This window comes from Melospiza melodia, chromosome 20 (assembly GCF_035770615.1).
Source record: "Melospiza melodia melodia isolate bMelMel2 chromosome 20, bMelMel2.pri, whole genome shotgun sequence".
NCBI lineage: Eukaryota > Metazoa > Chordata > Aves > Passeriformes > Passerellidae > Melospiza > Melospiza melodia.
The window spans coordinates 3,265,021-3,292,057 of record NC_086213.1 but is presented as its reverse complement, the minus strand read 5'-3'; the positions used below and the strand labels follow the sequence as shown (position 1 = coordinate 3,292,057).

The 27,037-nt window shown below is 48.7% G+C and overlaps 1 protein-coding gene across 1 annotated transcript; it reads left to right on the top strand.

Moving 5' to 3' along the window:
* Positions 1 to 376: 376 nt before the first annotated feature.
* RNFT2 (ring finger protein, transmembrane 2) lies at positions 377 to 26,764 on the top strand. The gene is made up of 10 exons (XM_063173402.1): positions 377 to 536; positions 840 to 1,287; positions 5,337 to 5,815; positions 6,605 to 6,681; positions 8,705 to 8,805; positions 10,764 to 10,917; positions 20,968 to 21,117; positions 23,363 to 23,428; positions 24,704 to 24,805; positions 26,522 to 26,764. The coding sequence occupies exons 2-10, from the start codon at positions 1,205 to 1,207 to the stop codon at positions 26,654 to 26,656; spliced, it is 1,347 nt and encodes a 448-aa protein (XP_063029472.1). The 5' UTR covers positions 377 to 536; positions 840 to 1,204; the 3' UTR covers positions 26,657 to 26,764.
* Positions 26,765 to 27,037: the final 273 nt, after the last annotated feature.

The window sequence follows — 27,037 nt, the reverse complement described above, 5'->3', positions numbered from 1 at the left end:
GAATAGGTGGATATATAAAGTATATATTGTGATATGTGTGTGTTACATGTCCTGCAATACAAGTGCATGTATATATAAATACATTGATGTCTGTTTTTATTTCAGACACACACACACACACACAGGTGTGTGTATGGACACACTGAAGGCAGAGCACAGCTCTGGGAGCACTCCCAGGGAGTGCCTGTGTGGGCAGCAGGGCTGCAGGTGCCAGTCCCAGAGGAAAACATCTTTGCTGGGCCATGCATGAGGGCAGGGCTTCCAGCACTGAGAGTTCCTGCACCTCTCTGCCTTTCCCAGGGACATGTGGAGGTAAAACTCTTTGTGCTGTGCTGAAAATTGCTCTCTGTGTGTGCTTCCTCCAGGTGTCCCTGTGAGCACCAGGGCTAAGTGCTGACAGTCACTGGCTGGGAGGACCTGGGATGAGTTTGGAATCTGGACTGTCCTGAAGCACTCCATCTGTGAATGTCTGCACACTCCTGGGCTTCCATCTCTGCCAGTGGCACCTTTCACCTCTGCATAAAGCTGTTCTTCAGGTACTGTGCTTGGAGACAGCTGGCAAACCTTCCCAGAGCCACTGTGCCTTTACACATGGGCTGCACATCTATGTATATATTGACATGTGTTATGAATAATGTTATAACCTTTTATATTCAAGAGTATTTACATCTTACTCTGTACATTTTATTAAGTAGCTATTGTACTCTGGGCCTATTGTCCAGACTTTGCAAATGGTATTTCTGTAGATTAAAATGAATGAGCTGCTTATTGTCATGAGCTAATAGTATTTTTTTTCATTAGAAGTGTTTACACATTTTCTTTTTCTTCTTCCCTCTCAGTTTTGCTTTGCAGAGCAAGTTCCTGCAGAAAAGGAAGACTGGATCTCATTTCCCCAGATGCTGTTGAGTCACGTGTCACCTCAAAAGCCACTGTTAGGTGTCCCCATATCCCTTACCAGGACATGCCATCCCTCCTGGTGACTTCCTGCAGGAGGGGACCTGAGTGACTCCTGCCCAGCCTGGACACCTGTGTGCCCCCCTTTGCCATCCAAAGCGTGCTGAGAAACAAATGGGAGCTGGAGGTGCTCTGTCACAGAAACCAATGCTTGCTGCCAGCCATGTGCCCAGCTGAGCGGGTCCCAGTGCCCTCTGCCCCCAGGGCCTGTGCCAGTTGCCACTCTGGGATTTGCTGAGCCGCAGGGTTCATGTTGAGCGTGCTGTGTTTTAGGGTTTTGAGGAAAATGCAGAGGCGGCACAGCAGCAACACGGACAGCGTGCCTCCTGAAAGGTAAATGCTTCCCCTTCTTCTTCCCTCCAGGCTCCTCCCCAAGAGGAGGGTTCTGGTTTAACAGTAGGGCTGTCAGATTAAGCCTTTTTCTGACCCAGACACATTCTCCACATTTTTCCTCTGGCAGAAGCTGATAGGCCAAGAAACACAGTGTATTGTAATTAGGAAATAATTGGCTTCTGATTGTGATGGTGTGAATTATAGCACCTGTATTGTCTCACCCTTCTCATGAGACTGAGAAAATGGAATAAAAGTTTTTAAAATTCCTCTCAGTTGCCCCATCTCTGGGTCAGGAAAAGGCTTAATCCAACATAGGGGGTGTTTTAGAAGATGAAAACTCAAAATTGAGAAAGTCAAATTCCTGTGTGTGTGGTGTGGCCAGGCTCTCTGCTCGAGTCTGGGGATTCTAGAGACAAGTTCACTTTTTTCCTTGCTGTCACTCACTGATTGCTGCCAGCCACAGTGTTTCAGGGTGACCCAGGATGGCACAGCTGGCAGACAGCTGGCTGAGCATGGGCAGGATTGTGGAGCTCTGGAGGAAGGGATGGATTCATGGCACCTGAGCACTGTCAGTGTGCAAGGACGGACCTGTGTGAACAGGAGCCATTCACACTTCTCTTACTGAGGTGTTTAAAAAAATCTGCTGATCTGAAGCTCTCAACTACTCTGACTTAGTGTTTTATGAAGAATTTGGATGACCCTTTGCATCTTCCCAGAGTCTGTATCTATCTACATGTGTGTGAGTATTTAGAATACCTCTAATTTGTTTCTGTAATTATACCATCAGCAAGGGAGCCTTGCCACAGTTGTTGTTCTGGTACTAAATATTCCCTGGTGCTTTCCCAGAGTTAGAGTAGGACTTTTTTATTTTTATTCCTAGAGAAGAAACGAATCTAATTACTCCAAGACAAAGATGGAACTAATATATTTAATTGCTCTGTTCGAGCTGAGATTAAAAGTGAAAGATCATTAGTAAATATTTTATTTTCTATAGTGGTTTTGCAATTAGAGTTGAAGCTTTATGTCATGGCCATTGCTAGCATGGTACCATTTCTAATTTCAGGGGGAAAGAAAGCCATCTTCAGGTTTTTTCTGCACGATGTTTCCGATGGTAAATACATAGTCAGGAACAGAGGCTGAAATTTTTCTAACTGTAGAAGGAAATGCTGTTGCCACTGGTCTTCACTTCTGTTAACTTCAGCAGCCTCACAATTTCAACAAACAACCCTTGTTTGTTTATAAATATGTCACAGATGAATTCCTTCCTGCTGAAAGCACACTCCAATATTATTCCAAAGGATAGTTGTGTATTTGTAGCCCTGGGTTCCTCCCAGGCTGTTTGTTACATTCCCAGCCCCAAGCTGTGTGTACATCCCTGAGTTGCAATGTTAGGTGTGAATTTGAAGGCCTGGCTGATGAATATTTTGGACCAGAACAAGGTGTGCAATGTCTTGTTGACTTGATTCCCTGCAGGAGCCTGTGGAGATGCAGTGGGAATGGGGTGCAGCTATAAAAAAAGCCTTATTAGGAGTTTGCTTAGTGGGAAGGTTTGGCCAGAGAGGTTTGAGGGTGTCCCCAGAGGGAGGTGGAAGGCAGAGCTCTGTGCCCTAGGGAGGCTTTGGAACCCATGGGGGAGAGAGGGTTGAGGGCCCTGGGTGTGCTGTCTCAACTTGTAACCACTGTTCCTAAAGTTAGAGATCTCCCAGGGCTCAAACCAGGAGGGAGCAAAGCTCTGCACCATGCCCTGCTTGTGGGCTTTGCCTCTTGCTGGGGTTTGTTTGTTGTTTACTCTGCTTTTGCAGGTTAGAGAAGTGTTTGTTGTCAGGTATTTACTGCCTGGTGATCATTCTATTTGTTACCTGCATTGTTCCCTCTCAACTCAACTTTCTTTGTATTGATTGAAAAAAAGCTTGTTGTCTTTTGATGTCAGGATAAAGATATTTAGACTTTCTTTTTGGAATCTGGCTGTATTCCAACATGCTTAGGAAAGAATCAATACCAGAACTAGTTCTGCACAGTAATTTGGGCACATCCATGCCTAATTCACCAAAAATACAAAAATAAAGAATTTACCTGGATTTATGAGCACATCCTTCATTTTTGTGTCAGGTCAGGGACACACAAAGCAACACTTCTTTTCCCCTGGTGTCTCTTCTGGTGCTGTTAATCAGTGGGCAGGTAGTGATTGTCCCAAAATACAGAGGATTTTAGGGATAGGTCATTGCTTTGAGTTAGCCTGGTTAGTTTGTTTGTTTATAGTATGACTGGACTTGGTGGTGCTGTGTCAGTTTCCATGAAGTTTTGTATGTTTTTCTTTAAGTACCCAAACCATTATAGAAGATGCTGGATTTGGTACTGGATGTATTATTTCTTTGTTTTTCCAAAAGCAAGCAGGGTGTTTGGGAGCTTCATTCCTTGGTGAGGGAGCTGATGTGTTCTGGTCAGGTCTGGAGAGGCTCTCTGATCTGGTTACTGACCTCCAGTTTTGCAGCTGTGACTTCTCTACAGAAAATACAGGGAAAAGCATCTGGATGCCTTGGTGTTCTGAGTGGGAATCCTTAAAATCAGAGAGTCTGGGGAAAGCTGCAAAAGGCAGGCCCCAGAGACAGCAGAACAGTGATTAGAGCTAAGCAGTAGCCATGAGGCTTGTCAGCAGAAAAGTTATATGAGATGAAGAAAGTAAGGACAAATAGAGCAATGATCTGTGTATTAATGCTTGGCTAGAATAACTCCCTAAGCTTCAGAAAAAGTATATCTAGTGAGATATTAGGAAGTTCTAAGCTTAATAATGGAGCTCTGTGCATTGCGTTTTAAGGCTTACAAGCAAGTATTGTATTCGAAATAAGCAAGCATTGTTTAACCAAAGGTACCTGTGCTTATAGTGGTTGGGTAGAGCTACTGTCAATGTGCTTTTGCTTTGTGTGATTGGTCAAAACACTTTTAAAGTGAGTTATAAGATTGAGTTCTTTGGCTACTGCCAAGAACATGAGCTGCTGGCATCTTCCCATTGTTATCACCTTGTAATGAGACTGATGCTGGAGAATAAACAATTCAAGACATTCCCCAGCAGTCCCATCCCATTCAGGATTTTGTGCATAAACCCCCAACCAACAATAGAGAGTGTGAGAAATCACTGCACTGAGGGCCGGCCTAAACCAGCACCCAGTTCTGTACCCCATTTTGGCTGAATCCTGGGGTCTGTACCCCTGTTTTGACAGAATCCCTGGGGTATGCACCCCATTCTGGGTGAATCCCTGGGGTCTATGCCCTTGTTTTGTCTGAATCCTGGAGTCTGCGCCCTGTTTTGGCTGAATCTCCAGGGTGTGTGCCCCCGTTTTGTCTGTGCCCCTGTTTTGGATCAATCCTTGGGGACTGTGCCCCCGTTTTGACTGAATCCCTGGGGTCTGTACACCCATTTTGGGTGAATCCCTGGGGCCTGTACCCCATTTTGGCTGAATCCCTGGGGACTATGCCCTTGTTTTGTCTGAATCCTGGAGTCTGCACCCCATTTTGGCTGAATCTCCAGGGTGTGTGCCCCCGTTTTGTCTGTGCCCCTGTTTTGACTGAATTCCTGAGGTCTGTACCCCACGTTGGCTGAATCCCTGGGGCCTGTACCCCATTTTGGATGAATCCCTGGGATCTGTACCCCATTTTGGATGAATCCCTGGGATCTGTACCCCATTTTGGGTTAATCCCTGGGTCTGTGTCCCCATTGTGTCTGTGCCCCCATTTTGACTGAATCCCTGGGTCTGTGCCCCCGTTTTGTCTGTGCCCCTGTTTTGACTGAGTCCCTGAGGTCTGTACCCCATGTTGTCTGAATCCCTGGGTCTGTACCCATGTTTTCACTGAATCCCTGGGGTCCGTACCCCATTTTGACTGAATCCCTGGTGTCTCTACCCCCTTGTTTTGTCTGAATCCTGGGGTCTGTGCCCCCGTTTTGTCTGTCCTCCTGTTTTGGCTGAATCCCTGGTGTCTGTACCCCCATTTTGGCTGAATCATGGGGTCTGTACCCCCATTTTGACTGCATCCCGTGTCTGTGCCCTTTTCAGGAGCCGGAGCCAGACGCTGAGCTCTGAGGCCAGCGTGGACGAGAGCGGAGTGTTCGAGAGCCTCAAGGCCGAGGCCGCCTCCCCTCAGCAGCTCTTCTCGGGGCTGGCCGGCCTGCCCGCCGCCTCCATCGCCGCCGCGCCCTTCCCGGCCGGTCTAGTGCTGGGCTCGGCGGCCGGAGGGGGAGAAGTCTTCATCCAGATGCCGGCCCCGAGGGATGAGGGTGCCGGCCGGGCTGAGGGGGCTCCGTTCCACCACCGGGCGCCGGCGCATCCCTTCCAGCACGGGCACCACCGCGGCTCCTCGCTGCTGCACATGGCGGGCGGCGAGCGGCACGGGCACGGCGAGGAGAGCGCCGAGGAACAGGCCGGGACGCCGGCCCCGGCTCTCTCCGAGCTCAAAGCTGTCGTTGGGTGGCTGCAGAAGGGGCTTCCCTTCATCTTGATCCTCCTGGCTAAAGTCTGTTTCCAGCACAAGCTTGGTGAGTATTCGTCAAAGCTTTTTGAGCTGTCGTTAGAGGGTGGTTGGGGGGGATTTTTCAGGCTGTGATATCTGATGCATGTCACAGATATCTCTTATGAAAAATCATTTTTTTTTAGGATTTTTCTTCCTGAAAATCTGAGAGGCCTCAGGAACAAAATGTAGACAGTGATTATCTGCTGCTGTGGAATGCAACAGGTGCATCTGGGATTGGTCTAATGTGGTTGTTTGTAATTAATGGCCAATCACAGTCAGCTGGCTCAGACTCTTTGTCTGAGCCCCAAGTTTTTGTTATCTTTTTTTTTTATTTTGAACTAGCCTTCTGATAAAATCTTTTTTCCTATTCTTTTAGTGTAGTTTTAATATAATATATATAATAAAATAATAAATCAAGCCTTCTGAAACATGGAGTCAGATCCTCGTCTCTTCCCTCATCCTCATACCCTTGTGAACACAGTCACAGATGCATCCATCCTTTTTGAGCTGTGATTGTAGAAAGGTTGGGAGGCTTTATCAGGCTCTGATGCCTGATACATTTATCCACGTGGCAGTGTCCATGTGGAGTCTAGCATGAAAGGAACATACTCAAATGCATGGGATAATGCATGTGATAAATTCCCCCTACCTTCAGTCCATCCAGAGATGGGCAGACCTTACCCTGGTGACAGCAAAGCTTTCTGTGTGTGGCACAGAAGGGTTCAGAGACTCCTGTCTTGCAGGGAGGGTGCTGGGTGTGAAATCCAGTCCAACAGCCTCAGCAGTTTGTGTCTGACAGAGCCTTTCCCTGCAGGAATTGCTGTGTGCATTGGCATGGCCAGCACCTTTGCCTACGCCAACTCCACGCTCCGAGAGCAGGTGGCTCTGAAGGTGAGTCTGGCATTTTACTTTTTTCTGTGTGGGGATTTTTGGAGGAGTTTTCAATGAGTTAGAGACAGGACCTCTGAGGTTTTTAGATGATGCCATTTATTTTCTTATTTTCTGCATAGATAGGAAGGCTGAGTTCAGCTCACATATTTACAGGAAGTGAGAAGGTCAGAAGCTGGTTCAGAGGGTCACAAGACCCCTGGTTACAGGACCTTTTAATGATTTATTGACTAATAAAACACTGCTAACAAGGATATTTATGTTTTTGACTCAATCCTTATGGACTTCCATCTTATGGATCCATGCTACAGTGTAAGCTTTCTTAGCTAATCATGTTATGATGCACAGACTTACAGTGCTACATTCTAAACTCCTTGTTTACCTTTGTAACTACTTTTATTTTTTCTATAATTTAAACTATAAAACTCCAAACTTTCCTCCACTTAATGTGTCTCTGCTTCAAACTATAAATCCACATTCTCATTCTAGCACCTAAATTTGAAAGCCTTTTCCAAGGTCTCAGAACAAATCCTGTCTTTAATTCTAAGCTTTGGCTTACAGGCCCAAAGTTCTGAGAACTCCCTGCATTTTGGATTCCAACACTCCTGTTCCCAGCAAACATCATTTTCCATGCACAAAATAGTACTTGTGATGAACCTTTGATTGCAGTGTAGGGCTGAATGCATTTATTTGTGCACAGATCTGTCTTCTCCTTCCTGCCTCTCCCAAAGTCTCTGTCCCGCTTTTTTGTGAAATGTGGTGTAGTAAAACAAAAAGGACAAGTCAGGGATGTTGTAATCTTCATCTCCCCCTGCCTGGCTGTGCCTGTTCCAGCACTTCTCTGCATCTTAGTTTTCCCATCATGTACAGCAGAGATGTTGAAACCTATTTGACTTATTAATGATGAGGTTCTGCTAATTAGCATTTAGCTAATGCTTTGAGATGTTCAGCTGAAAGATTTCATAGATGTGTTGCTTGCTAGTAGCTTTATAATGCTCTGGGCATTAATATGCTTAGAATGTAAAGAAACCAGCAGATCTTTTCAAGGTTTTCTGATCTGTGTCAGGAGAAAATTCAACAGCACTAAAAGCACAAGGCTAGAATTGCTTTTTTTGTCCACACAAGTGCATGCCTGTATGTGCCAGGAGCAGTGGAATCAGTGAGATCCAGCCCTGAGTGAGCAGAGCAGTGGCACAGCCCAGTAACAGATTGCTGCTGCCTTGCACTCTGCACCTCTGCCCTTCCAGCACTGTGCCCCTTGATCTGCCTGCCTTAAATCTCAGCACAGCAGGCCTGGCTGCTGGACAGCTACAGAGACCTCTTTCTTAATAAATCAGCTCACATGAAAGATGGTGGGTGTTTTCCTCTCAGGAATAAAATTTACTCCCCAAAGTTACCAAGGGCCAAGACCCAGGACAGTGTCTTCTGCCATCCAGCTTGTGTGTAACTTTCCATATATGTTGAAATGCAAAATTTCCACTTCTTTTGACCTTTAATTATTTGTTCAATCACAAATGAATGTTCCAGAAGCACCATGCTTTAGGATAGCACCCAGATGTGCTGCATGTGGTGGTGGGGTGTATTTGATTTAGCTGAGCCTTCCACTGAGTGGCTTTGGGTCTTTTTATAAAACACCCCTATAAAACACCATGAATTGTCACTCCAGCCAGGTGACAGCTCAGAATTTAGGACAATACATGGAATGGATTTTTTTTTAATCTGCATTTTAAATCTCAGGAGATTTTAGGTGTCCCAAGAAAGATCCCATCTTTGAAGATGCATTCTGCAAGTAATTCTGTCATTTTCACCAGCTTATTTCAATTAATTTCCATTGAAAAGGTTACAGGAGTGAGAAGCATTTCTGCTTGTGTTTATAGATATCTTTACCTTGCAGACTACTTCTTAGTCCTGTGTAAATAACTAATTACTGAGCACTTTGTTACATATTTGTTGGATTTTTCAGCAAGGCTCAGCTCAAGTCTTGAGATTTTGAGCTGCAATAACTCTGCTGTTTTTCCTTGCTCAGGAGAAGAGATCAGTGCTGGTTGTCTTCTGGATCCTGGCCTTCCTCACTGGGAACACCCTGTACTTGCTGTACACATTCAGCTCCCAGCAGCTGTACAACAGGTGAGCAAAACCTGCCTTGTGCAGGGTGGGAGCAGGGGATCATTGCTGGGGGGAAAAGAGGGAATCCCACTTGTCCCCCACACTGTGGGAGGAACTGTGTGCCCCTAAAGCATCTGCTGTGTTTGTTACATCTTTGTAATACCCTCCAGAGCAGGAAAAGGAGGTGTGTGTCACCCTGCCATGCTCCTGTCAGTAAAGGACATGAGCAGTGTGTAAATGTGATGGTGCCAAAGCAGGGTGAATCCTTTCCAAAAATGCCCTCTGAATTCCCATTGTGACCACTGCAGCTGAACATCAAGGGCAGTTGAGGAACTGACCCCCTGATTTTCCTCTTCAGTCCATCCAGATTGGAGTGCAGCACAGGAGATGAAATAGTTTTACCCCAGTGTTCTCAGGACTCTTGGATCTGAGATAATTGAAATAGCCTTGCCTTTCAAATCCTGAATTAGTTAGTTCTCAAATGCAGCAGGGTTTCTGCTCATAGATTTGAATCACAACTTAATATAAATCAGACAGGAATAATCACAGGTAGGAGGCAGAAGAAGGGGGAGAGCTGCAAAGGTTTGAATGTGGGGCTGAAGGGGAGAGGCCAAGCCATGGGATTGTCTGGAGGGAGAGGAGTGGCAGAAAGGTCTGGAAGTGAAATGTTTGCACACAGGGTGTCTCTAAGAGGATGGCCAAGGTTAAAAGCACGAATGGGACTAGTTCAAAATAAAGGCTAAATCATGTAAAATATAGGGATTTTAGCAATTTGGGGCCATCCTACAGACAGTTTAGAGTGTGGTTCATTACCATTGGCCAGGCTGGAGCACAGCTCCAGGAAGAGCCCTGTTCCTGTGAGTGCTGCAGTGCTGTCATGCTCAGGCTGCTGCATCTCTTGCTTGCCAGACCTGGGACTATTCACAAGCCAGCCTTGTCAACTTAGAAATGTCTGCTTCAGTTCTGTTTCTTTCTCTCATTTTTCATTTCCTGATTTTTTTTCTTGTTTCTAGTGCATGAATAGTAGTAAAGTTTCTGATTCTGTTTCTGTTTTTAGGGTGTAATTTTACCTGTTGTGCTGTGCCAGTGTTGTGAGTATTTTAATTTCATGTTCAGGCTTTTTGTTTTGGGTTGGTTACTTTACTTTGCTTTTTTTTTTTTTTTTTTTTTTTAATTTTGTTTGGTTTTTTTTCCTATTAAAACTTTCTACCATGAGGCTTTAGCAGGTAAAACCCTGAAGGAGAATCCTGTTTTTTCAACCTGACTAGAGTCCCGTTCTCATTATTGCTCAGGCCAGTAGCTCCTGCCCATTGCTGGGTGAAATTCTGCTGTCCCAGACTCCACTTTTTCAAACAGCAAATGTTCAGCCCAGTAAATGACATTATGTAAGGGGCATTAATTTTTGGAGCTTTGGTTCAGGTAAGAGTATTAACAGCTCTTGCTGTGCTTCAGGCAGTGGCACTGTGAGGGCAGGACACAAAGTGTGAAGTTCTCCCCTTTCTGCCGTGGCTGGTGCAGGGTTTCCTGTGTCACCCCTTTGTTAGATGTGCCCACTGGGTTTGGGGACTGTGCCCCTGTGGCAGAGCAGCCTGAGGGGCTGAGGGGCTGTTTCCTTGCCCAGGGAAGCAGGGCTGTTCTGAGCAGGGCTGCCAGGACAAGCTGTGACACCCAGATCCCTCACTCTGCACTGAGGGCACTGTCAGCACCCCAGGTTATGGACACTGCTGGATTCCAAACAGACTTCTTGAGTGCCTGGCTCCTGTTTTGTGACACTGGGCAAGCCTGCTGACCCCTGTAGGAGTGAGCAAGAGCAAAGTCAGGAGGCCCAGAGGAAGCCCAGACCTGATTTGTGTTTTTCTTGCCCTTGAGGACTTCCCTGAAGTTCAAGGCCCTTTCTGGGCTCTCTCCAGCCAACAGTGTCTACAAGGAGCTTGAGCAAGCTTCTCCCAGTGGTGTTTGAGCCTTGGTGTCTCTTTCAGCCTAATATTCCTGAAACCCAACCTGGACAGGCTGGACTTCTTTGACCTGATGTGGATTGTGGGCATTGCAGACTTTGTGCTGAAGTACCTCACCATTGCCCTGAAATGCCTCGTGGTGGCCCTGCCCAAGATCATCCTCGCTGTCAAGTCCAAGGTAGGAGACTCTTATTGAGGCACAAACTTTTAGTTTTGATCATCTGATCCCTTCACCACATGTTTGCAGCATGGAATCAGAGAATCAGGGAATGGTTTGGGTGGGAAGGGACCTTAAATCCCACCCAGTGCCATGGCAGGGACACCTCCCACTGTCCCAGGCTGCTCCAAGCCCCATCCAGCCTGGCCTGGGACACCTCCAGGGATCCAGGGGCAGCCCCAGCTGCTCTGGGCACCCTGTGCCAGTGCCAAATATGGATGGAAGAATAAAAACATTAAAATCTGTTGCTAAAACTTTGGGATTGAGGGGTGTTTTTCGAGCCATCACACACCTGAGCAAGGGTTTGGTGCTACCAGCAGTGATTAAAGCCCAAGGAGGTGAGGTGAGCAGTGCTTGAGGAGGAATCAGTGCTAGCAGCCAGATAATTGCTTTTCTCATTGACTTTAAGTCTTGTTTTCTGAGTAATCTCTGTAAATTCATATTTCTGAAGCAGGAACCTCCTCATTTCCTGGGAAGAAATTGCAAATATTTGTCTCTTTGGCTTTCCACTTGGGTCAAAGAAATAACTGGGTTTAACTAAAGCCACAAAAGGCAGCACCAGTTCTTACCATGGGAGAAAAAAAAAATTAAATGCTTCACATATTTAAATGCTTATGAAACCACATGTAGACTAAGCCTAACTTGTAAAAGTTTCTCTCTCTCATTCCAAACACCTTTGGATATGTTTCTATTTTGCATCTCTCTCATTCTGCCTCTCCCTGCACTCACTGGAGGGACACAGTGTCCTGACACAGTGTCCCCATTCTGGGGGCAGATGTGGCAATGTGTGTTATTTGCATTCAGTAGAGAAACCCCTGGCAGCTGTGAGGATGGAAGGCACCTGCAGGTGCCAGGTACCAGCAGGGATTGCTGAAAGTCTCAGGCAGGGCACTTCAGGGGGTATCCAAACTGGGAATAGTTTTACTGAGAAATGACAGGGGTGGCAGGGGAGTTGAGCAGTTTGTTCCTGCACAGCAGGGCTATCTGAGATGGTTATTAATTTAATTCTGGCAATTGTCCAGCTTTTTTTTTTTTTTTTTACCCTCCTTCTATTATTATTATTATATTTTGGGAGATTAATGTGCTGGGTCAGAGCATAATCCAGGCTGGGGAGGGAGGGAGAAATGATGTGAATAGTCCTCCCAAGATAAATGGCAGTGTTGGAAAAGGTTCACAGCCTTTGCTTGCTTGTCTGAGAGCCATCCCAAGTACTCATTAATCCTTGTCTGGAGAGAAGAAAGAGAGGGGGTCTTTATTTGCAGCTCCAGTGAGAGGCTGGTAGGATCACATCTGTCAAGGGCCTGTAATGACTCAGAGCACAGATGCTTCATTTTTAATACCTTTTTTTTCTGAAGAGCAATGTGTCTCACTTTTTTTAAGCCTCTTTTTGTCTGAGGATGTTGGGGATGGTCTCACTGTCCCCTGGCACTGCTGGCACCCAGCACCAGAGCTGGGTTTGGTTTGGGGGTTCTCTCCCCCACTCTGCAGCCTTTAATCCAGCCAAGGATGAGATGGAACAAATTGAGGAAGATCAGACTGGGGTGGGAGGGCTCCAGGAGAACCACAGGACACCATGGAAATGGTAATTGGTGATCACATAGCTGACCCCCCTCACAGGTGAGGATTTAAATGGAACCTTTTCCTCATTTTGAACACTTCTGGTGCAATTTATGCACATTAACTTTGACCACAATTTTTATCAAGTTTTTTCTCTGAATACTTGCCAGATACAAAGTTATTCTCTTCCTCCCAATGTCCTCCAAGCAGGATTTCTGCCTGAAGCCCAGCTTGGAGTTTATGAACTTCTGGGTAGCTGTCACTTAATGGTAACAGGCTGCTGGAGAAATATGAATTTAACTCAGTAGAGCTTCATTTTTTCAAGATGGGTATTGCTATATAGTGAGAAGTTTTAATGCCAATTTAACCACTGAGAACAGCAGCCTCTTGCTCCCCTGGTAGAGAGCCTGAGGTGGAGGTTGCTGCACTCTCAGGGAGTTCAGCACCCAGGGATTTAATCCTCAGCTGCTGGCAGTCAGCAGGAGATCATAAAACTTGCCCTTGTGTGGGATGTGGGGAACTTTAATCATCCTGCACTCAGCCTCTGAGCTGGCTTTTCAGATTTTCCTCATTTTGGAAGTTCAGAGGCACTTGAAAAGCTAGTCTGGCTTTTCCTGCTGCTCCTTAGGATCCTGCTCTTCTCTGAATACTGTGTGGTTTTTGCTTTTATTTATCACTCTCTGTATCTCCCCTCACTCTTGTCTGTAGACTGAACTCCAACAATTTTTTTAATTTTTTCTCAGAGATTGTTCATTCCAGATCTCTTTATTGTCTTCTGGACTGTCTTCATTCCCTCCGTATTTTCCAGATCATTTCTCCAGTCTGTCAAGACAAATTTGGAATATAATCCTTCTTTCCAATTGTGCTTACACTTTAGTGTCAGCTGTACATTACTTTGTTCCATCAGGATCATCAATGACAACAGTGAACAGCACCAAACTCTGCTTTCATCAGTTGGATGCATCTTTTCATTTTGAAAGAAAACACATAAAAAATCTGGATTAGAACACTCAGTTCCCTCATCCAGAGTACCTGGGTCATGTTTTCCTAGTGTGGCCCATCACAGGAATGACAATTTTTGTTGGAAACTTCTCTGATTTGTAGCATCAGTTTATGCTTTAACTGAGAGAAAGTGAACTCAAATTGAGGGGCAGAAAAAGTTTGTCTTTGCACTGTGGGTGCTGCAAGTGTGAAGTGTGAAGCATGAGAGCTGCTTTATTATGAAGGTACAACCAACCAGAGTTGCCCAAGCCTGAGTAACTCAGAAATTCAGAGCAACTCCTCCAAAGAATGAGGGAAGATTTGAAATTCTGACAAAATAACCCCAGACTTCCCCAGGTTCCAAACCAACCTGGAAAACAGAGGCACCAGGGGAGGCTGTGGGACTCCAGTCTGGAATGGAGGGAAAGAAGAGCTTGTGGATTGGAGAGAAAAGCAGGAAAAGGGATGTCACCCCAGCATCAGACTGATCCCAGAGCTCTGGGGGGTTTCCAGAGGATCCCACCGTGCTGGAGGTGTCCCCTCCCTGCCCCCAGGCTGTGACAGGGACCCTGAGCTGGGTACAGGTTTCAGGAACAGCTGAGCTCATCATTCCTTTGGAAGGGAGGGCTTGGCTTGAAGGCTCTCCATTAAAAAAGGCAAATAAGATCATTTGGTTCAATATAAAATGAATTAAAGTAAATTAAACTGCAGGAGCCATGTGGCCTGCAGAGGCTTCCATTGTTGTGCACACATCAAGGGCAGCTTTTCATTTGCACTGCTAAGGAATGACAGCTTGAGGGGGGTGGAATTCAAAATCAGGAAATAAATAATAAAAGGACACACTTGCCAAAGATTTCACTTAGGAAATCCCAGGTGCCTGCAAGCCTCCCATCCCCTCCTCATTTTGTTGTCAGCAATCTGAGCTGGAGAAGTGAGTGAAACATGGGGGAGGGAGAAAGAAAATCAAACCAAATGGGATTGTAAGGAACTGTTAGCCCAAGTTCTTGCATCTGTGTGTCCCTACAAAGATAGCATGGACATTTTATACATCAGAAAGGCCCTAAATAAGGATTTTCTCTGCATGCTCAATGCAGAGCCAAGTTACAGGGGACTGCATTTCCAGGAGAGTGAAAGTGCAAAAGAGAACACTGGCATTGGCCCCTCTCACTGCAGCTTTGAACATACTTGCTTGGTGGTTTTTTCCAGTTTTGATTGTTTTATCAGTGCTTTTTATTTTTAAAGTACCATCTCATCAAGTCTGGTCAGAGAAAACTTGGCTTGGATCTGGCAGCAATTGCAAATTCTGCACTTGGACAAAAAACCTTTGTCAGGTGCACATCCTATTTCCTGCCATAGATGGGTACAGCTCTGCCAGGGAACCTGGCACATTAATTTCCATATTCCTTCTGAAACTGCACCTTTCTTTTGTCCTAAGGGGGAAAAAGGGCTCTTGGAGTATTTGAGTCCTCTAAAAAATACAGAATCAATAGAAACTCACTGGGAGCTCGCTCATAGATGATGCTGAATAAAAAATACCCAGGCAAAGATGTTCCTGGTCCTTGTCTGTGCAATATGGAATTTATTGTGGCTGAGGAGGTGTTCCCAGGCAGGTGACAGCCCAACCTCTCATCCCCTCTCCTCTCTGGCCTCGGTGCTCTTTGAGGGAGCTCACTCCCAACAGATTGACTCTTCATGGAGCAGCTGAGCTTGGTTCCTCTTGAGCCATCCAGGATGTTCTGCAGGGACACTTCCCTGCTGCAGCTGGGACTGATGTGCTGTCCCAGAGTCACGAGTGTGGGATTCAATATTTACAAAATTAAAAACTAACTGAAGCACAATAGCAGGTACTGAGGAGTGGGGACTCCTCTGTCCCCCTCCCTAACTTGCTTTGCAAGTCACTGCTACTGAACTTTCTAAAAATCATTGCTCTTCAGTGCTTTCCCAGTTTAACTTTCCAGTTTAAGACACAAAAGATGTGATTTTCAGAAGCATTGTGCACTGACTAAAATTCTCAATTTCCCCTCTAGCCCACCTTGACATTACTCCTCATTAGTCCTGCATGGATTTTCACCAGCATCCTCCATGCCACAATGCTGTTTGCTGTGTAAATCTGGGAATTTTCTCTGTTTTACTGCTCCTACCCAGCACTTGATCTGTTGGCACCATGACCTGGAATCTCAGCAGAGCCTGCTCTCCTCTGATCCAAATTGCCAGCAGGACTCCAAAGCTTTTTCAAGCATGTTTCAGAATATGCCCTAATGCTGCTGCTGGCAGCAGAGCAAGTGAGACTTGGAGCTTCCCTCGAGTGCTAATCACACCTTGCAGTTGCCTCATTGCAACTTGTCTCACTCCTGCTGCCTGCCCCACTCTGATTGCACCGTGTCAGTCCTTGCTGTGCCTCTGTTCCTTATGGCCAAGGAGCTGCACACTGAGCCCTGGGGGAGTTTGCATTCCCTCTGCTGCTGCAGCCTGCCCCCTGTGCTGTGTCCAGCTTGGCATTCAGTTTTTAATTCCACTGTTCCATCTTATTTTTCTGTGAGACTTCTCCCCTCCATCCCCACGCCCCAAGGATGAAGGTGAGGGATTGGAAGAAGCTGTTGCAGCAACTGGAAAGTTCACAGGAAACAAAGAGAAGAATATTCTACAAGTTCAAGCTGAGTTGCTACACTGGAGAATTAAATGCTGTCCTTTACTTTGCCAAGTAATTCCTGTGTGAGTCTGGAGAAGTCAGGTAGAGCTGCAAACTGAAGTCAGGGGTTCAGCTTTTAATGGTAATGTGATCTAGAAAATGAAGTGCTTTATAAAAAATCTAATCCCAGCACCTCAGCTTGGACACCAAAACAACCTTGCCTTGACTTTTGTGTGTCTCAGGTTCTCATTTAGAAAATGCAGAGAAAAGCTGTCCCTGAGGTCAGGCAGCAGCATGAAAATAAAGGGGTTTTAAAGGTGTTTTCTGTAGTGCTGATGTTGTAAAGGGACTGAAGAAATTCCAGGAATGTGCTCCTCTGGGCAGAGCTCAAATGGCAGGAAGGGATCAGATGCTGATCTGCCATCAGGTAGTGAGGATGTAACAAAATACCCAGAAATTCCATGCAAAAACAGCCAGTGCTGAAACTCTGCATGTACAGGAGGGAAAGTGCAGTTGTGTGAAAATGCTGAATTCCCCTCTTTCAAATGAAATGCTTGGTTTAGAGTATAGAAATTGTATTTCTGTGTGGTGAAGGAGGTTCAGAAAAATGGGAGGATTATACCCCAGTCATTGACTTGTGTTTTTAACTGAGCACTGAAGAAAAAAAAAAGGAATCAGAATTTCACCATGTGGTATCTGAGGCTCATCAGCAGAGCTGCTAAAATTAGATCCCAGCACAGCCCTTCCCCACGTGTGCTAATGAAGTGTTTGATAGCAGCAGCAGCTCCCTCAGAGGGAGCAGGGCCAGCAGTGCCCTCCTCACTTCTTGGGCAGGCTGAATTAACCCTTGATGGGAGCAGAGCCTTCCTGCTCATCCTACCCCCATCCTCATCAGCAGCCAGAATTCCAGGTCATATTTAATATCTGCAGTTCAGCTCCCACACTCCAGTCCTGCACAGTGCTGGCTTACAGGCCCACCAAAAAGATTCTGCTGATCTCAGAGAGCTCTTCAGCCTCTCTACAGTGCATTCCAGAGAAAATTCCCATATTTACACAGGTTTTTCTGACATAGAAAGACTCACCTGACAGAAACAGACCTTGCTTTATTTCAAGCTGTAGTAGCAAATCAGATGCACAGGAGAAATAATTGTGTTTGTGCTTCATATAACACACAGTTCTCATCTTGAAGGGGAAAAAAAACAAACTGATGTATTTTAGCAGAATTTTTCAGACAAAATTCAGCTGAGACAAAGATTTGACTTTGAAAAGTGTAACCTAGATAGCCAAGAGATAACAGAGCTGAGCAGTGGCAGACAGGTGTGTTGAGTGTGCTCCCACTGATGGGTGCTGTCTGCAGTAAATTCCTGCTATCAGAAATCTGAATTTCACTGCTGAAACTGTAGGGGACAATCCTCATTTTCCAAGCTTCTGGCTCAGAAGGAGGGCCTCACTAATTGTAGAATCATTTCTGATTTTCTGGCACTTTTCCTAGTTTAAAGAAGGGGCTGGAGGTGTGCACTGAGATGCCTGAAGTTTTAAGTTTTTTTTGTTCTCTTTAAGTGATTCTCAGCTGCCCTGCTGGAATCACTCTAAACCTACCAACATTTATTTATGGTCAGGTGGGTGCTGCTAAGGGGCTGCAGGGAGGGATGCATCCCTTAAAACATCACTCTTGGGAGGCTGTCACCAAGTTTCTAGCTGCTAAAAAAATCCTGCTACCCTGCAGTTAGCACTGGAAACTGGAGATAAGGGAGTTCTGGCAGCTCTGGGGAGGGTGCAGGGGTTGTGGTTGGATGCTGAAGTTGTGGTTGGATGCTGAAGTTTGTCACTCGATGCCACTGCCACCTCCAGAGGCTGGCTGTGCCCGGGGCTGTGCCCAGCTGTGCTCACAGATGTGCACTCGGGGTTTTTGGTGCTCAGAGTTCCAGCGGGATGAAGGATGCAGCAGCTCTGGCTGATGCAATGGGACAGCAAGCAGTGACCTGTCCCAGCCAGCAGCAGGGATGGATGGAGGGTGGGAGGGATGAGAGCAGAAAGCAAAATTCGCCGCCTTTACCTTGCTGGGAGCTTTCATCAGAGCCCTGTGGAGGGACACGGTGACAGAGTTGTCATTTCTGCCCCAGCAACGCCCAAAATAAACCGTGATGGCATCGCGGCGGGGCTGGGAGAGGCCGCGGCGCTGATTGCATAAACCGGGGCGGGGCCGAGCCCGGAGCGCTGCGGGGGCTGGGATGGGAGGGGAGGGGATGAGGTGGGGATGGGGATGGGATGGGATTGGGGATGTGATGGGATGGGATGGGATGGGGATGGGATGGGATGGGATGGGATGGGATGGGGATGGGGATGGGATGGGATGGGATGGGATGGGATGGGATGGGGATGGGATGGGATGGGATGGGATGGGATGGGGATGGGATGGGGATGGGGATGGGATGGGATGGGGATGGGATGGGATGGGATGGGATGGGATGGGATGGGATGGGATGGGATGGGATGGGATGGGATGGGATGGGATGGGATGGGATGGGATGGGATGGGATGGGATGGGATGGGATGGGATGGGATGGGATGGGATGGGATGGGGAGGGGATGGGGATGGGATGGGGTGGGATGGGGATGGGATGGAGATGGGGATGGGGATGGGATTGGGGATGGGAATGGGAATGGGGATGGGGTGGGATGGGATGGGGATGGGGATGGGATGGGGATGGGGATGGGGATGGAATGGGGATGGGGATGGGGATAGGATGGGGATGAGGGGATGGAGGGGGGATGAGGAGGGGAGAGGTGATGGTGATGGGATGGGGAAGGGATGGGGTGAGGATCGGGATGAGGTGGGGATGGAAGAGGGATGGGATGGGGTTAGGATGGGGTAGGATGGAATGGGGATGAAGATGGGATGGAGGGGGAATGGGGATGGAGTGGGGATGGGGATGGTGATGGAGATGGGGATGGGACTGGAGGAAGGATGGGGATGAAGATGGGATGGGGTGGGATGGGATGGGGATGGGATGGGATGAGGATAGAAGGGGGATGGGGAGGGGATGGAAAGGGAATGAGAATGGGGATTGGGATGGGATGGAAGGGGAATAGGGATGGGGAAGGGGAAGGGATAGGGATGAGGATGGGGATAGAGATAGAATGGAGATGGAGGGAGGATGGGGATGGGGCTGGAGGGGGCATGAGGATGGGATGGAGTGGGAATGGGGAGGGGAGAGGGGATGGGATGGGGTGGGATGGAATAGGGATGGGGTAGGGGAAGGGATGGGAATGGGGATAGAGATAGAATGGGGATGGGGATGGGATGGGGAGGGGAATTAGGATGGGAATGGGGGTGGGATGGGGATGGAGAGGGATGAGGGTGGGGTGGGGATGGGGATAGAGATAGAATGGCCCTGGACGGGGGGTGGAGATAGGATTCGGATGGGGATGGGATGGGGAGGGCAGGGAAGAGGAATGGGGATGGGGATGGGATGGGGAGGGCAGGGAAGAGGAATGGGGATGGGGATGGGATGGGGAGGGCAGGGAAGAGAAATGAGGATGGGGATGTGATGGGGAGGGCAGGGAAGAGGAATGGGGATGGGGATGGGATGGGGAGGGCAGGGAAGAGGAATGGGGATGGGGATGGGATGGGGAGGGCAGGGAAGCAGCCGGGCCCGAGAGCAGCCAGCAGGCGCTGGTGTGAGCTCAGTGGCGTCCCGGGGGCCATGAGCTCATGAGCAGGGCTGTGGGAGCAGGGCTGGATTGCCGAGCAGCAGCACGGCCTGCGAGTGATCTCATGCAGCCCCCGGGGAAGGGCGCTGGCTGCTGCCAGCCCGGCTGCAGGATCCATCCCCACCCCGGCAATTAGTGATTGGCCTGCGATGACATCACTGATGACAGAGCTAACTGGGACAGCACAGCAACATTCCAGGGGAATTTCCCCTTCTCCAGGAGCTTAGCAGATAAAAGGATTTTGACGGGACAAACCCACATCTTTCAGCCCAGATAATGGCTGCATTAAGCATCCTTCTGGGCTCGTTTGCCACCAGCTGTCCCTGTAAACAGAACGGGACAAAACGAGCTGGGGGTGGCCCTAAATTAGACACTTATTCAGGCTTTGGTGAAGGGTGACAAAGGATGCTGCCCATTCTTTGAGTCTCTTTTGAGACAGAAGCATTTCAAGCAGCACATTGCCCCTCCCCACCTTTCCTTCCTTGAGCTCTTCAGGAAGGTTTGGTCTCTTTGAGTTTTAAATGCCCTGAGGGTTTAATTTCCATTTTTTTTTTATTTGTGCATTGCCCAAGAGCCAACACCCACCTGAGGGGGAGGGAAAGGATGCTGGCAAACATAATTAATTTGATTCTTAAACCTAAAAAGTTGTCAGGAAGTCTGGGGTCACTTTACATTTAATCCCTGTACTTTCAGAAGGGTGTAAGGTCAGAGATAAACTTGCTTTCCTTTTCTCACTAATAATAATATCTACAGTTTACATCATATTAATCCCTTATTAACCTTTGTTTTTCTGCAGCATTGTCCAGACACACAATTTATTGCCTGCTCTAAAGTTTCGTTTAAAATTCCAAAATGCTGCAGAGCAGATTTCATTGATTTCAAATTTCAGTAAAAAAACCAAGTGAATATTTTAGTGATTTGTTTTGCTGGTGTCCAGCTGAGCCCTGTGGAGGAATGAAGGGATGTTTTTCCTGTCTGGGCACAGAGCTGAGGGGCTGCATCTCATGAGCGTGGTCTCTGCACCATTTAACAGTGCAGTGATCACTGAGCACCAACCCTGCACAAATTAAATGTTCTTCTTTTGCCTTGCTGATAATGATCCTGGTCTCACTTGCCTGGCTGTCTTGCAGGGAAAGTTTTATCTGATCATTGAGGAGCTGAGCCAGCTGTTCCGCTCGCTGGTGCCCATCCAGCTGTGGTACAAATACATCATGGGGGATGATCCCTCCAGCAGCTACTTCCTGGGTGGCATCCTCATCATCATGTACAGCCTCTGCAAGGTGAGCAGCACCTCCTGAACCTTCCCTGGCAGCAGGGCCAGGGGAGCAGCACAGCTGAAGGGACAAATGCTCCTTTTGCTTGTGGCTGTGCCTGCTTCAGCTGCCCAGCGTGTGGGCACTGCTGGGCTGGGGGAGGCTCTGAGCCTGCTCCCAGGGTTGCATCAGACTCGTGAAGTCATTGCTGCTCTGCTCATCCCTCTCTGCAGAGGCTGCAGGAGGAGGGGAGCTGGTCCTGGGGGAGCTGCACGCCTCCAGGTGTCACACCAGCCAGGCTGCACACACTCCTGGCTGTCTCTGAGCTTTCCTCTGCCTCTCACAGCTCTGAGAGCAGCAGGGAGGGAAAGCAGCAGCTTCATTGTGGGGAGTTTGTGTGCAGGTCAGGGGCAGCCCTGTGCACACCAAGCCTTTGCCTGGGAGGGGAGGGGAGGGAAGGGAAGGGAAGGGAAGGGAAGGGAAGGGAAGGGAAGGGAAGGGAAGGGAAGGGAAGGGAAGGGAAGGGAAGGGAAGGGAAGGGAAGGGAAGGGAAGGGAAGGGAAGGGAAGGGAAGGGAAGGGAAGGGAAGGGAAGGGAAGGGAAGGGAAGGGAAGGGAAGGGAAGGGAAGGGGGAGCTCCTCTGCCAGTGCAGGGCACAGAGCCCTGGCTGTTCCCATCCCATTTCCAGTCCCCAGGGCTGCAGGTCCAGCTCCTTGCCTGAGACACTGAGAATATCCCCAGAGGAGTCCACATTAGCAAAGCCACAAACCACATTAGAAGAACCACAGCAGCCAATTTAGCACTGAGAGCTCCTGTGCTCCTGGCAGAATCCCAGGTTGGGCTGGGGCTGTGTCCCCTTCCCTGCACAAAGGGCAGGAGCACTTCCAGAGGCTGCTTGGAGCTGCTGGGAGCTGGGCTGGTGCCTCTGTCTGCCCTGTGGAGCCAGGAGCCTCTGCCTTTGGTGGAGAAATCCCAGGTGTTCACACACCCAGCTTGGATTTTTTGCCTGTCCTGAGCAGCAGCACTCCCTGTGTGTGACCCAGCTGTGAGGTGATGGCTGGAACAACAAAAAAATGGGTGAGAAATGGGTGTTTGCCCTCTGAAACAGGCAGCTTCTGGGTGTGCAGGGAGCTCCAGAGGGAAAGAAATGAGGAGGAATATGGGCTGGGAGAGAGGAGACATCAGAGCAAAGGCACTGGAGTTGTGCTGTCAGCAAAGCAGGCAGGAAAAGCTGGGAATTGCACTGGGAGAGAAAGGGCTGAGCCCATCCTCAGCAGGAGAGGGGGTGTTGAGTGAGGCAGGGGCAGCCCCAGGGGCAGCATTACTGGAGGGAGCCCTGAGCCCTGTGGGTGCTGCCTGGAATCGTTCTTGGGGCTGCTTTGCTTGCCCCTGCCTTGCAGGATGGGCTCATGGGCATTCCCTGCAGTGAGCCACTCCCTCAGCCCCTGCCTGTGCCTGTGCCCTGCTGCTCCAGCCCTGTGCCCACAGCTGCAGGTGACCCAGGTGGCAGCTCCTGCCGGGCCACCAGCCCCAGCTGCTCCCTGCACTGCCAGCTGCTCACATCTGCTTCAGTTCAGAGAGCTTTCCCTGTGCTCTGCCCGCAGGCAGGGAGGAGAAACATGGGCTGGGTGAAGTTTTCAGGCTTTTTCCTTCTTCCTCCTTTTTCCCCTTTCCCTTTTCCCCCTTTCCATTTTCCCCCTTTCCCTTTTCCCCTTTCCCCTCTCCCCTTTTCCCTTTCCCCCTTTCCCTCCTTTCCTTTTCCCCCTTTCCATTTTCCCTCCTTTCCTTTCCTTTCCTTTCCTTTCCTTTCCTTTCCTTTCCTTTCCTTTCCTTTCCTTTCCTTTCCTTTCCTTTCCTTTCCTTTCCTTTCCTTTCCTTTCCTTTCCTTTCCTTTCCTTTCCTTTCCTTTCCTTTCCTTTCCTTTCCTTTCCTTTCCTTCCCTTCCCTTCCCTTCCCTTCCCTTCCCTTCCCTTTCCTCCTTAATGGGATGGACAATTGTCCCCAACCCAGCCTGGTGCCACCCCCTCTGTGTCCTCTAAAGTCCCCACTTTGCACTCAGCTGCTCCCAAAGCTTTTCTGGCCACCCTTCCTCACTGTCAATTCCCATTTATTACATATTTCATGATCACCATGAAATCTTTTTTGGCACCATTGTTACTTTTTCGCCTCTTGAGTATCCATTTGGAGAATGTTTGCTGAGTTTCTGGACTCTAACACACGCACACACAGAGATTCTGTGAAAATTATCTAAAATGAGATGTGTTTTTTGCAGTCTTTTGACATCTGTGGCCGTGTGGGAAGTGTCAGGAAGGCACTGAAGGTCCTTTGCACCCCCCAGGTAAGGATTCAGTGTGGAGGAGCAGTCCCAGAGGTGGAACCTTGTTCCTGCTGAATGATAAAACTGAAAATTGCTCAGGATCACAGAATAAAACAATGTTAGCCCATGGCTGGGCAAGCTGGGGGCTCCTGTCAGGGATGTCAGGGACCTTTTCTGACATCTGTGTGGATTAATCCAACTGCAAGGAGCTGCAAAACTTTGTAGTGCAGAGTGTGGGAAGGACTTTGAGGATTTTGTGGTGCCTGAAGTGCAGTGGCACTGAAAGAGACCCAGGAATTATCCCAGGCACTGCATTCCACAGGGCTGATATTCAGATCTGCTGCAGTCACTTCCATTTTAAAAGGGTAAAATCAAAGGCTGTAGAGGAAAAGAACCTCATCAAAGTTTGTTAGAGCTTATCTTGCTTATTCCCTGGGCTTGGGCTGGTCATTTTCCCTCAGCAGGTTTCTGTTTGCCCTAAATCTCTTACAGTGGAACAGCAACATTTCCCTTCCCTGTATCTGAAGGGGAAGTGGGCAGCCTGTGGGTGCTGCTGCTGTTTCTCTTTCTTCCATTGTCTCCTGCTTGTTAATAATAATAATAACAATCCCTCCCTCCATCTAAACACCCCTGCAAATGATGCTGAATTAATCCTCTCAGCTCCCTGTTGAGCTCATTAAATTCCATTATCCTTGCTGCACAAGTGGAGGTCCTAAAAGATGGAGTCAGCTGCAGGGGAAAGGCAGACAGAGAGCAGAGATCCCCTCCTTCCCCACCCTGCTGTCCCTGTGGGGAATCTGGGGGTGAAAAGCAACTTCTGTGCACATTTACCCCTCCAATCCTTTCACCTGGGGTTTGTTTTCCCCATTTTGTGCACATTTACCCTCAAATCCTTTGACCTGGGGTTTGTTTTGCCCCCTTTGTGCACATTTACCCCTCCAATCCTTTCACCTGGGGTTTGTTTTCACCCCTTTGTGCACATTTAACTTCCCAATCCTTTAACCTGGGGTTTGTTTTACCCCCTTTGTGCACATTTACCCTTGCAATCCTTTAACCTGGGGTTTGTTTTTCCCCCCTTTGTGCACATTTACCCTTGCAATCCTTTGACCTGGGGTTTGTTTTCCCCATTTTGTGCACATTTACCCTCAAATCCTTTGACCTGGGGTTTGTTTTCCCCATTTTGTGCACATTTACCCCTCCAATCCTTTCACCTGGGGTTTGTTTTACCCCCTTTGTGCACATTTACCCTCCAATCCTTTAACCTGGGATTTGTTTTTTCCCCCCTGTCCCTGGCAGACCTATGGGGTCCGTGCCACGAGCCAGCAGTGCAGTGAGGCAGGAGACATCTGTGCCATCTGCCAGGCAGAGTTCAGGGAACCTCTGATCCTTCTGTGCCAGGTAAGGCCCCAAACTCCCCTTCTGTGCCAGGTAAGGCCCCAGACTCCCCTGCTGCCATTCCCTCAGTGAGCTCCTGCAGTGGGAGAGGCACAGCCAGCCTGGGAACTCCTGCATGCTCCTGATCCAGCTCCTGGTGGCTGTTGTGTTACTGCATTTTTATTTTTATTTTTTCCCTACTAAAGAACTGTTATTCCTACTCCCATATCTTTGCCTGAGAGCCCCTAAATTTCCAAGATTATAACAATTCAGAGGGAGGGGGTTTCCATTCTCCATTCCAGGGGAGGAAATTGCCCTGGGTAACCACTGGTGGGGTGGGCACAGCCTTGTGGGGCAGTGCAGACCCTGGGGCTGCAGTGAGCAGAGCTTTACCTGCCCCTTGAGAAGGCTGGGTAGATTAAAACTCCCTTTTGATAACAGGGTTATCAAATTAAAGCCATCCTGTGCACCAAAGGTGCCTCTCAGCCTTGCTGTGAACATCTGTGCAGATGTTTCCAAGCTGGAAGCCCCTGAGGAGCTGCTTTTGGACCAGGGCTGGGATTTGAGGAGTGACATTTCTGCTGAGTCCTCACGTGTGGAGGAGTTCCCAGCTCCTCACAGCTCCTCGTGCTCCCTCCTTGCCCTTTTCCTGCTCTCCCAGTCTGGGATTGGATGGGGAGAACCCAGGGAGGGTCAGTGCAGAAATCAGAGATGGAGATAAGGGATGAAAACTGAGAAGGGGAAACTGGGACTGCAGAATAAAGCAGATGCAAGGAGCAGGGGAAAGAAAGAGGTTATGGGAGCTCAGTAAGGACTTAAATAACTTAGGGAGCTGAGGAGAGAAATATGGTAGAGGAAAACCCTCTCAGCCCAGGTGCTGCAGGCCTTTGGAATGTTTATTTCTAGTGCTGTTGTTAGTAACCAGAGCTTTGGCAAACTGGGGTTTGTTTCCCAAACCCTGTGAGTGCCACCTGTACCTGCTGCCTCCCTGCTGGTGGTGTGTCTTGGCTTGAACAGACAGGTGTCTGCGAAGGAAGGCAGGAGAATGCAAACCCCCTCCTCTAAATTATTATAATTTTGAAATTAAGGGGCTCTCAGGCAAAGATATGGGAGTAGGAATAACAGTTCTTTACTAGGGAAGAAAATTTAAAAATAAAAGAATGCAGTAATACATAACAACATTGCCAGAGTCAGACCATGCCCTGCCCCCTGTGTGTCAGGGGGTGTCCCAGCCCCATGCCATGGGGGCTCAGCCCTCCTGCAGTGCCAGCTGTGGCTCTGCTGCAGCAGGGATCCTGCACAAGGGGGGAGTTTTCCTCTGCAGCTCCAGGGCTGCTGCAGATGGGCCTGGGCTCCCTCTGGCCATGCAGGGCAGCAGAAAGCTGCTCCTCTGGCAGTGCAGGGGGCAAAGGCTGCTGTGCTGGGCCAGGCTCAGATTGGATCCAGGCAGGAATGCTTGGCTCCTCCCCTGGGCGGAGCATCTCCCCATGGGATGCTGGGATTGGATCAGCCCTGCAGGGACACTCAGTGGCCATGGACAGCAGAGATCTGCTGGAGGGAGGGTTGGCTGGGGGAGAGATAAAGAAAAAACTGCCCCAGGAACAGCAGAGACCTGCCCCAGCTCTGACAGATGGGGATCGAACACACAGCCCCATTTCCAATGTGAGACCTGGTGGCAGCCCCTGTGGCAGTGCTGTGACAGCCCCTGTGGCAGTGCTGTGACAGCCCCTGTGTCCCCAGCACGTGTTCTGTGAGGAGTGCCTGTGCCTGTGGTTCGACCGGGAGAAGACGTGTCCCCTGTGCCGCTCGGTGACCGTGGAGACGCTGCGCTGCTGGAAGGATGGCACCACCTCTGCCCACCTGCAGGTGTACTGACAGACAGACAGACAGACAGCAGGGCACCTCTGCCCACCTGCAGGTCTACTGACAGCAGGGCAGCTCACCAGGCACAGAGCAGGACAGTGCCAGGATCCCTGCTCAGTTCTGTCATTCCTTCTTCCAGCCAACAGAACAATTGTGACTGGCCACAAACTGTACCCTGGAAGGAAGGAGAGGTGTGGGTTATGTTGTGGCAAACTCCAGGGTGTTCCTGGAGCTTACAGGGTTATAAAATATTTGGGATGTTTCCTGTTTTCCTTTCAGTATGGACAAACACAGTGGCCAGGGCGGGGGAGCTGTGAGTGCTGAACAAAGCTGTGCTCTGGCTCAGGAGCTCCACATCCCCTGGCCCTGCATTCCCTGAATCCATCACTTCAC

What these genes read in the sequence shown, in the direction of transcription:
- RNFT2 (XM_063173402.1), top strand. Translation starts at nt 1,205, where the DNA reads ATGTTGAGCGTGCTGTGTTTTAGGGTTTTGAGGAAAATGCAGAGGCGG. An exon ending in CTGTTTCCAGCACAAGCTTG is followed by an intron (nt 5,816 to 6,604) that starts GTGAGTATTCGT and finishes CTTTCCCTGCAG; the next exon opens with GAATTGCTGTGTGCATTGGC. An exon ending in GAGAGCAGGTGGCTCTGAAG is followed by an intron (nt 6,682 to 8,704) that starts GTGAGTCTGGCA and finishes TTCCTTGCTCAG; the next exon opens with GAGAAGAGATCAGTGCTGGT.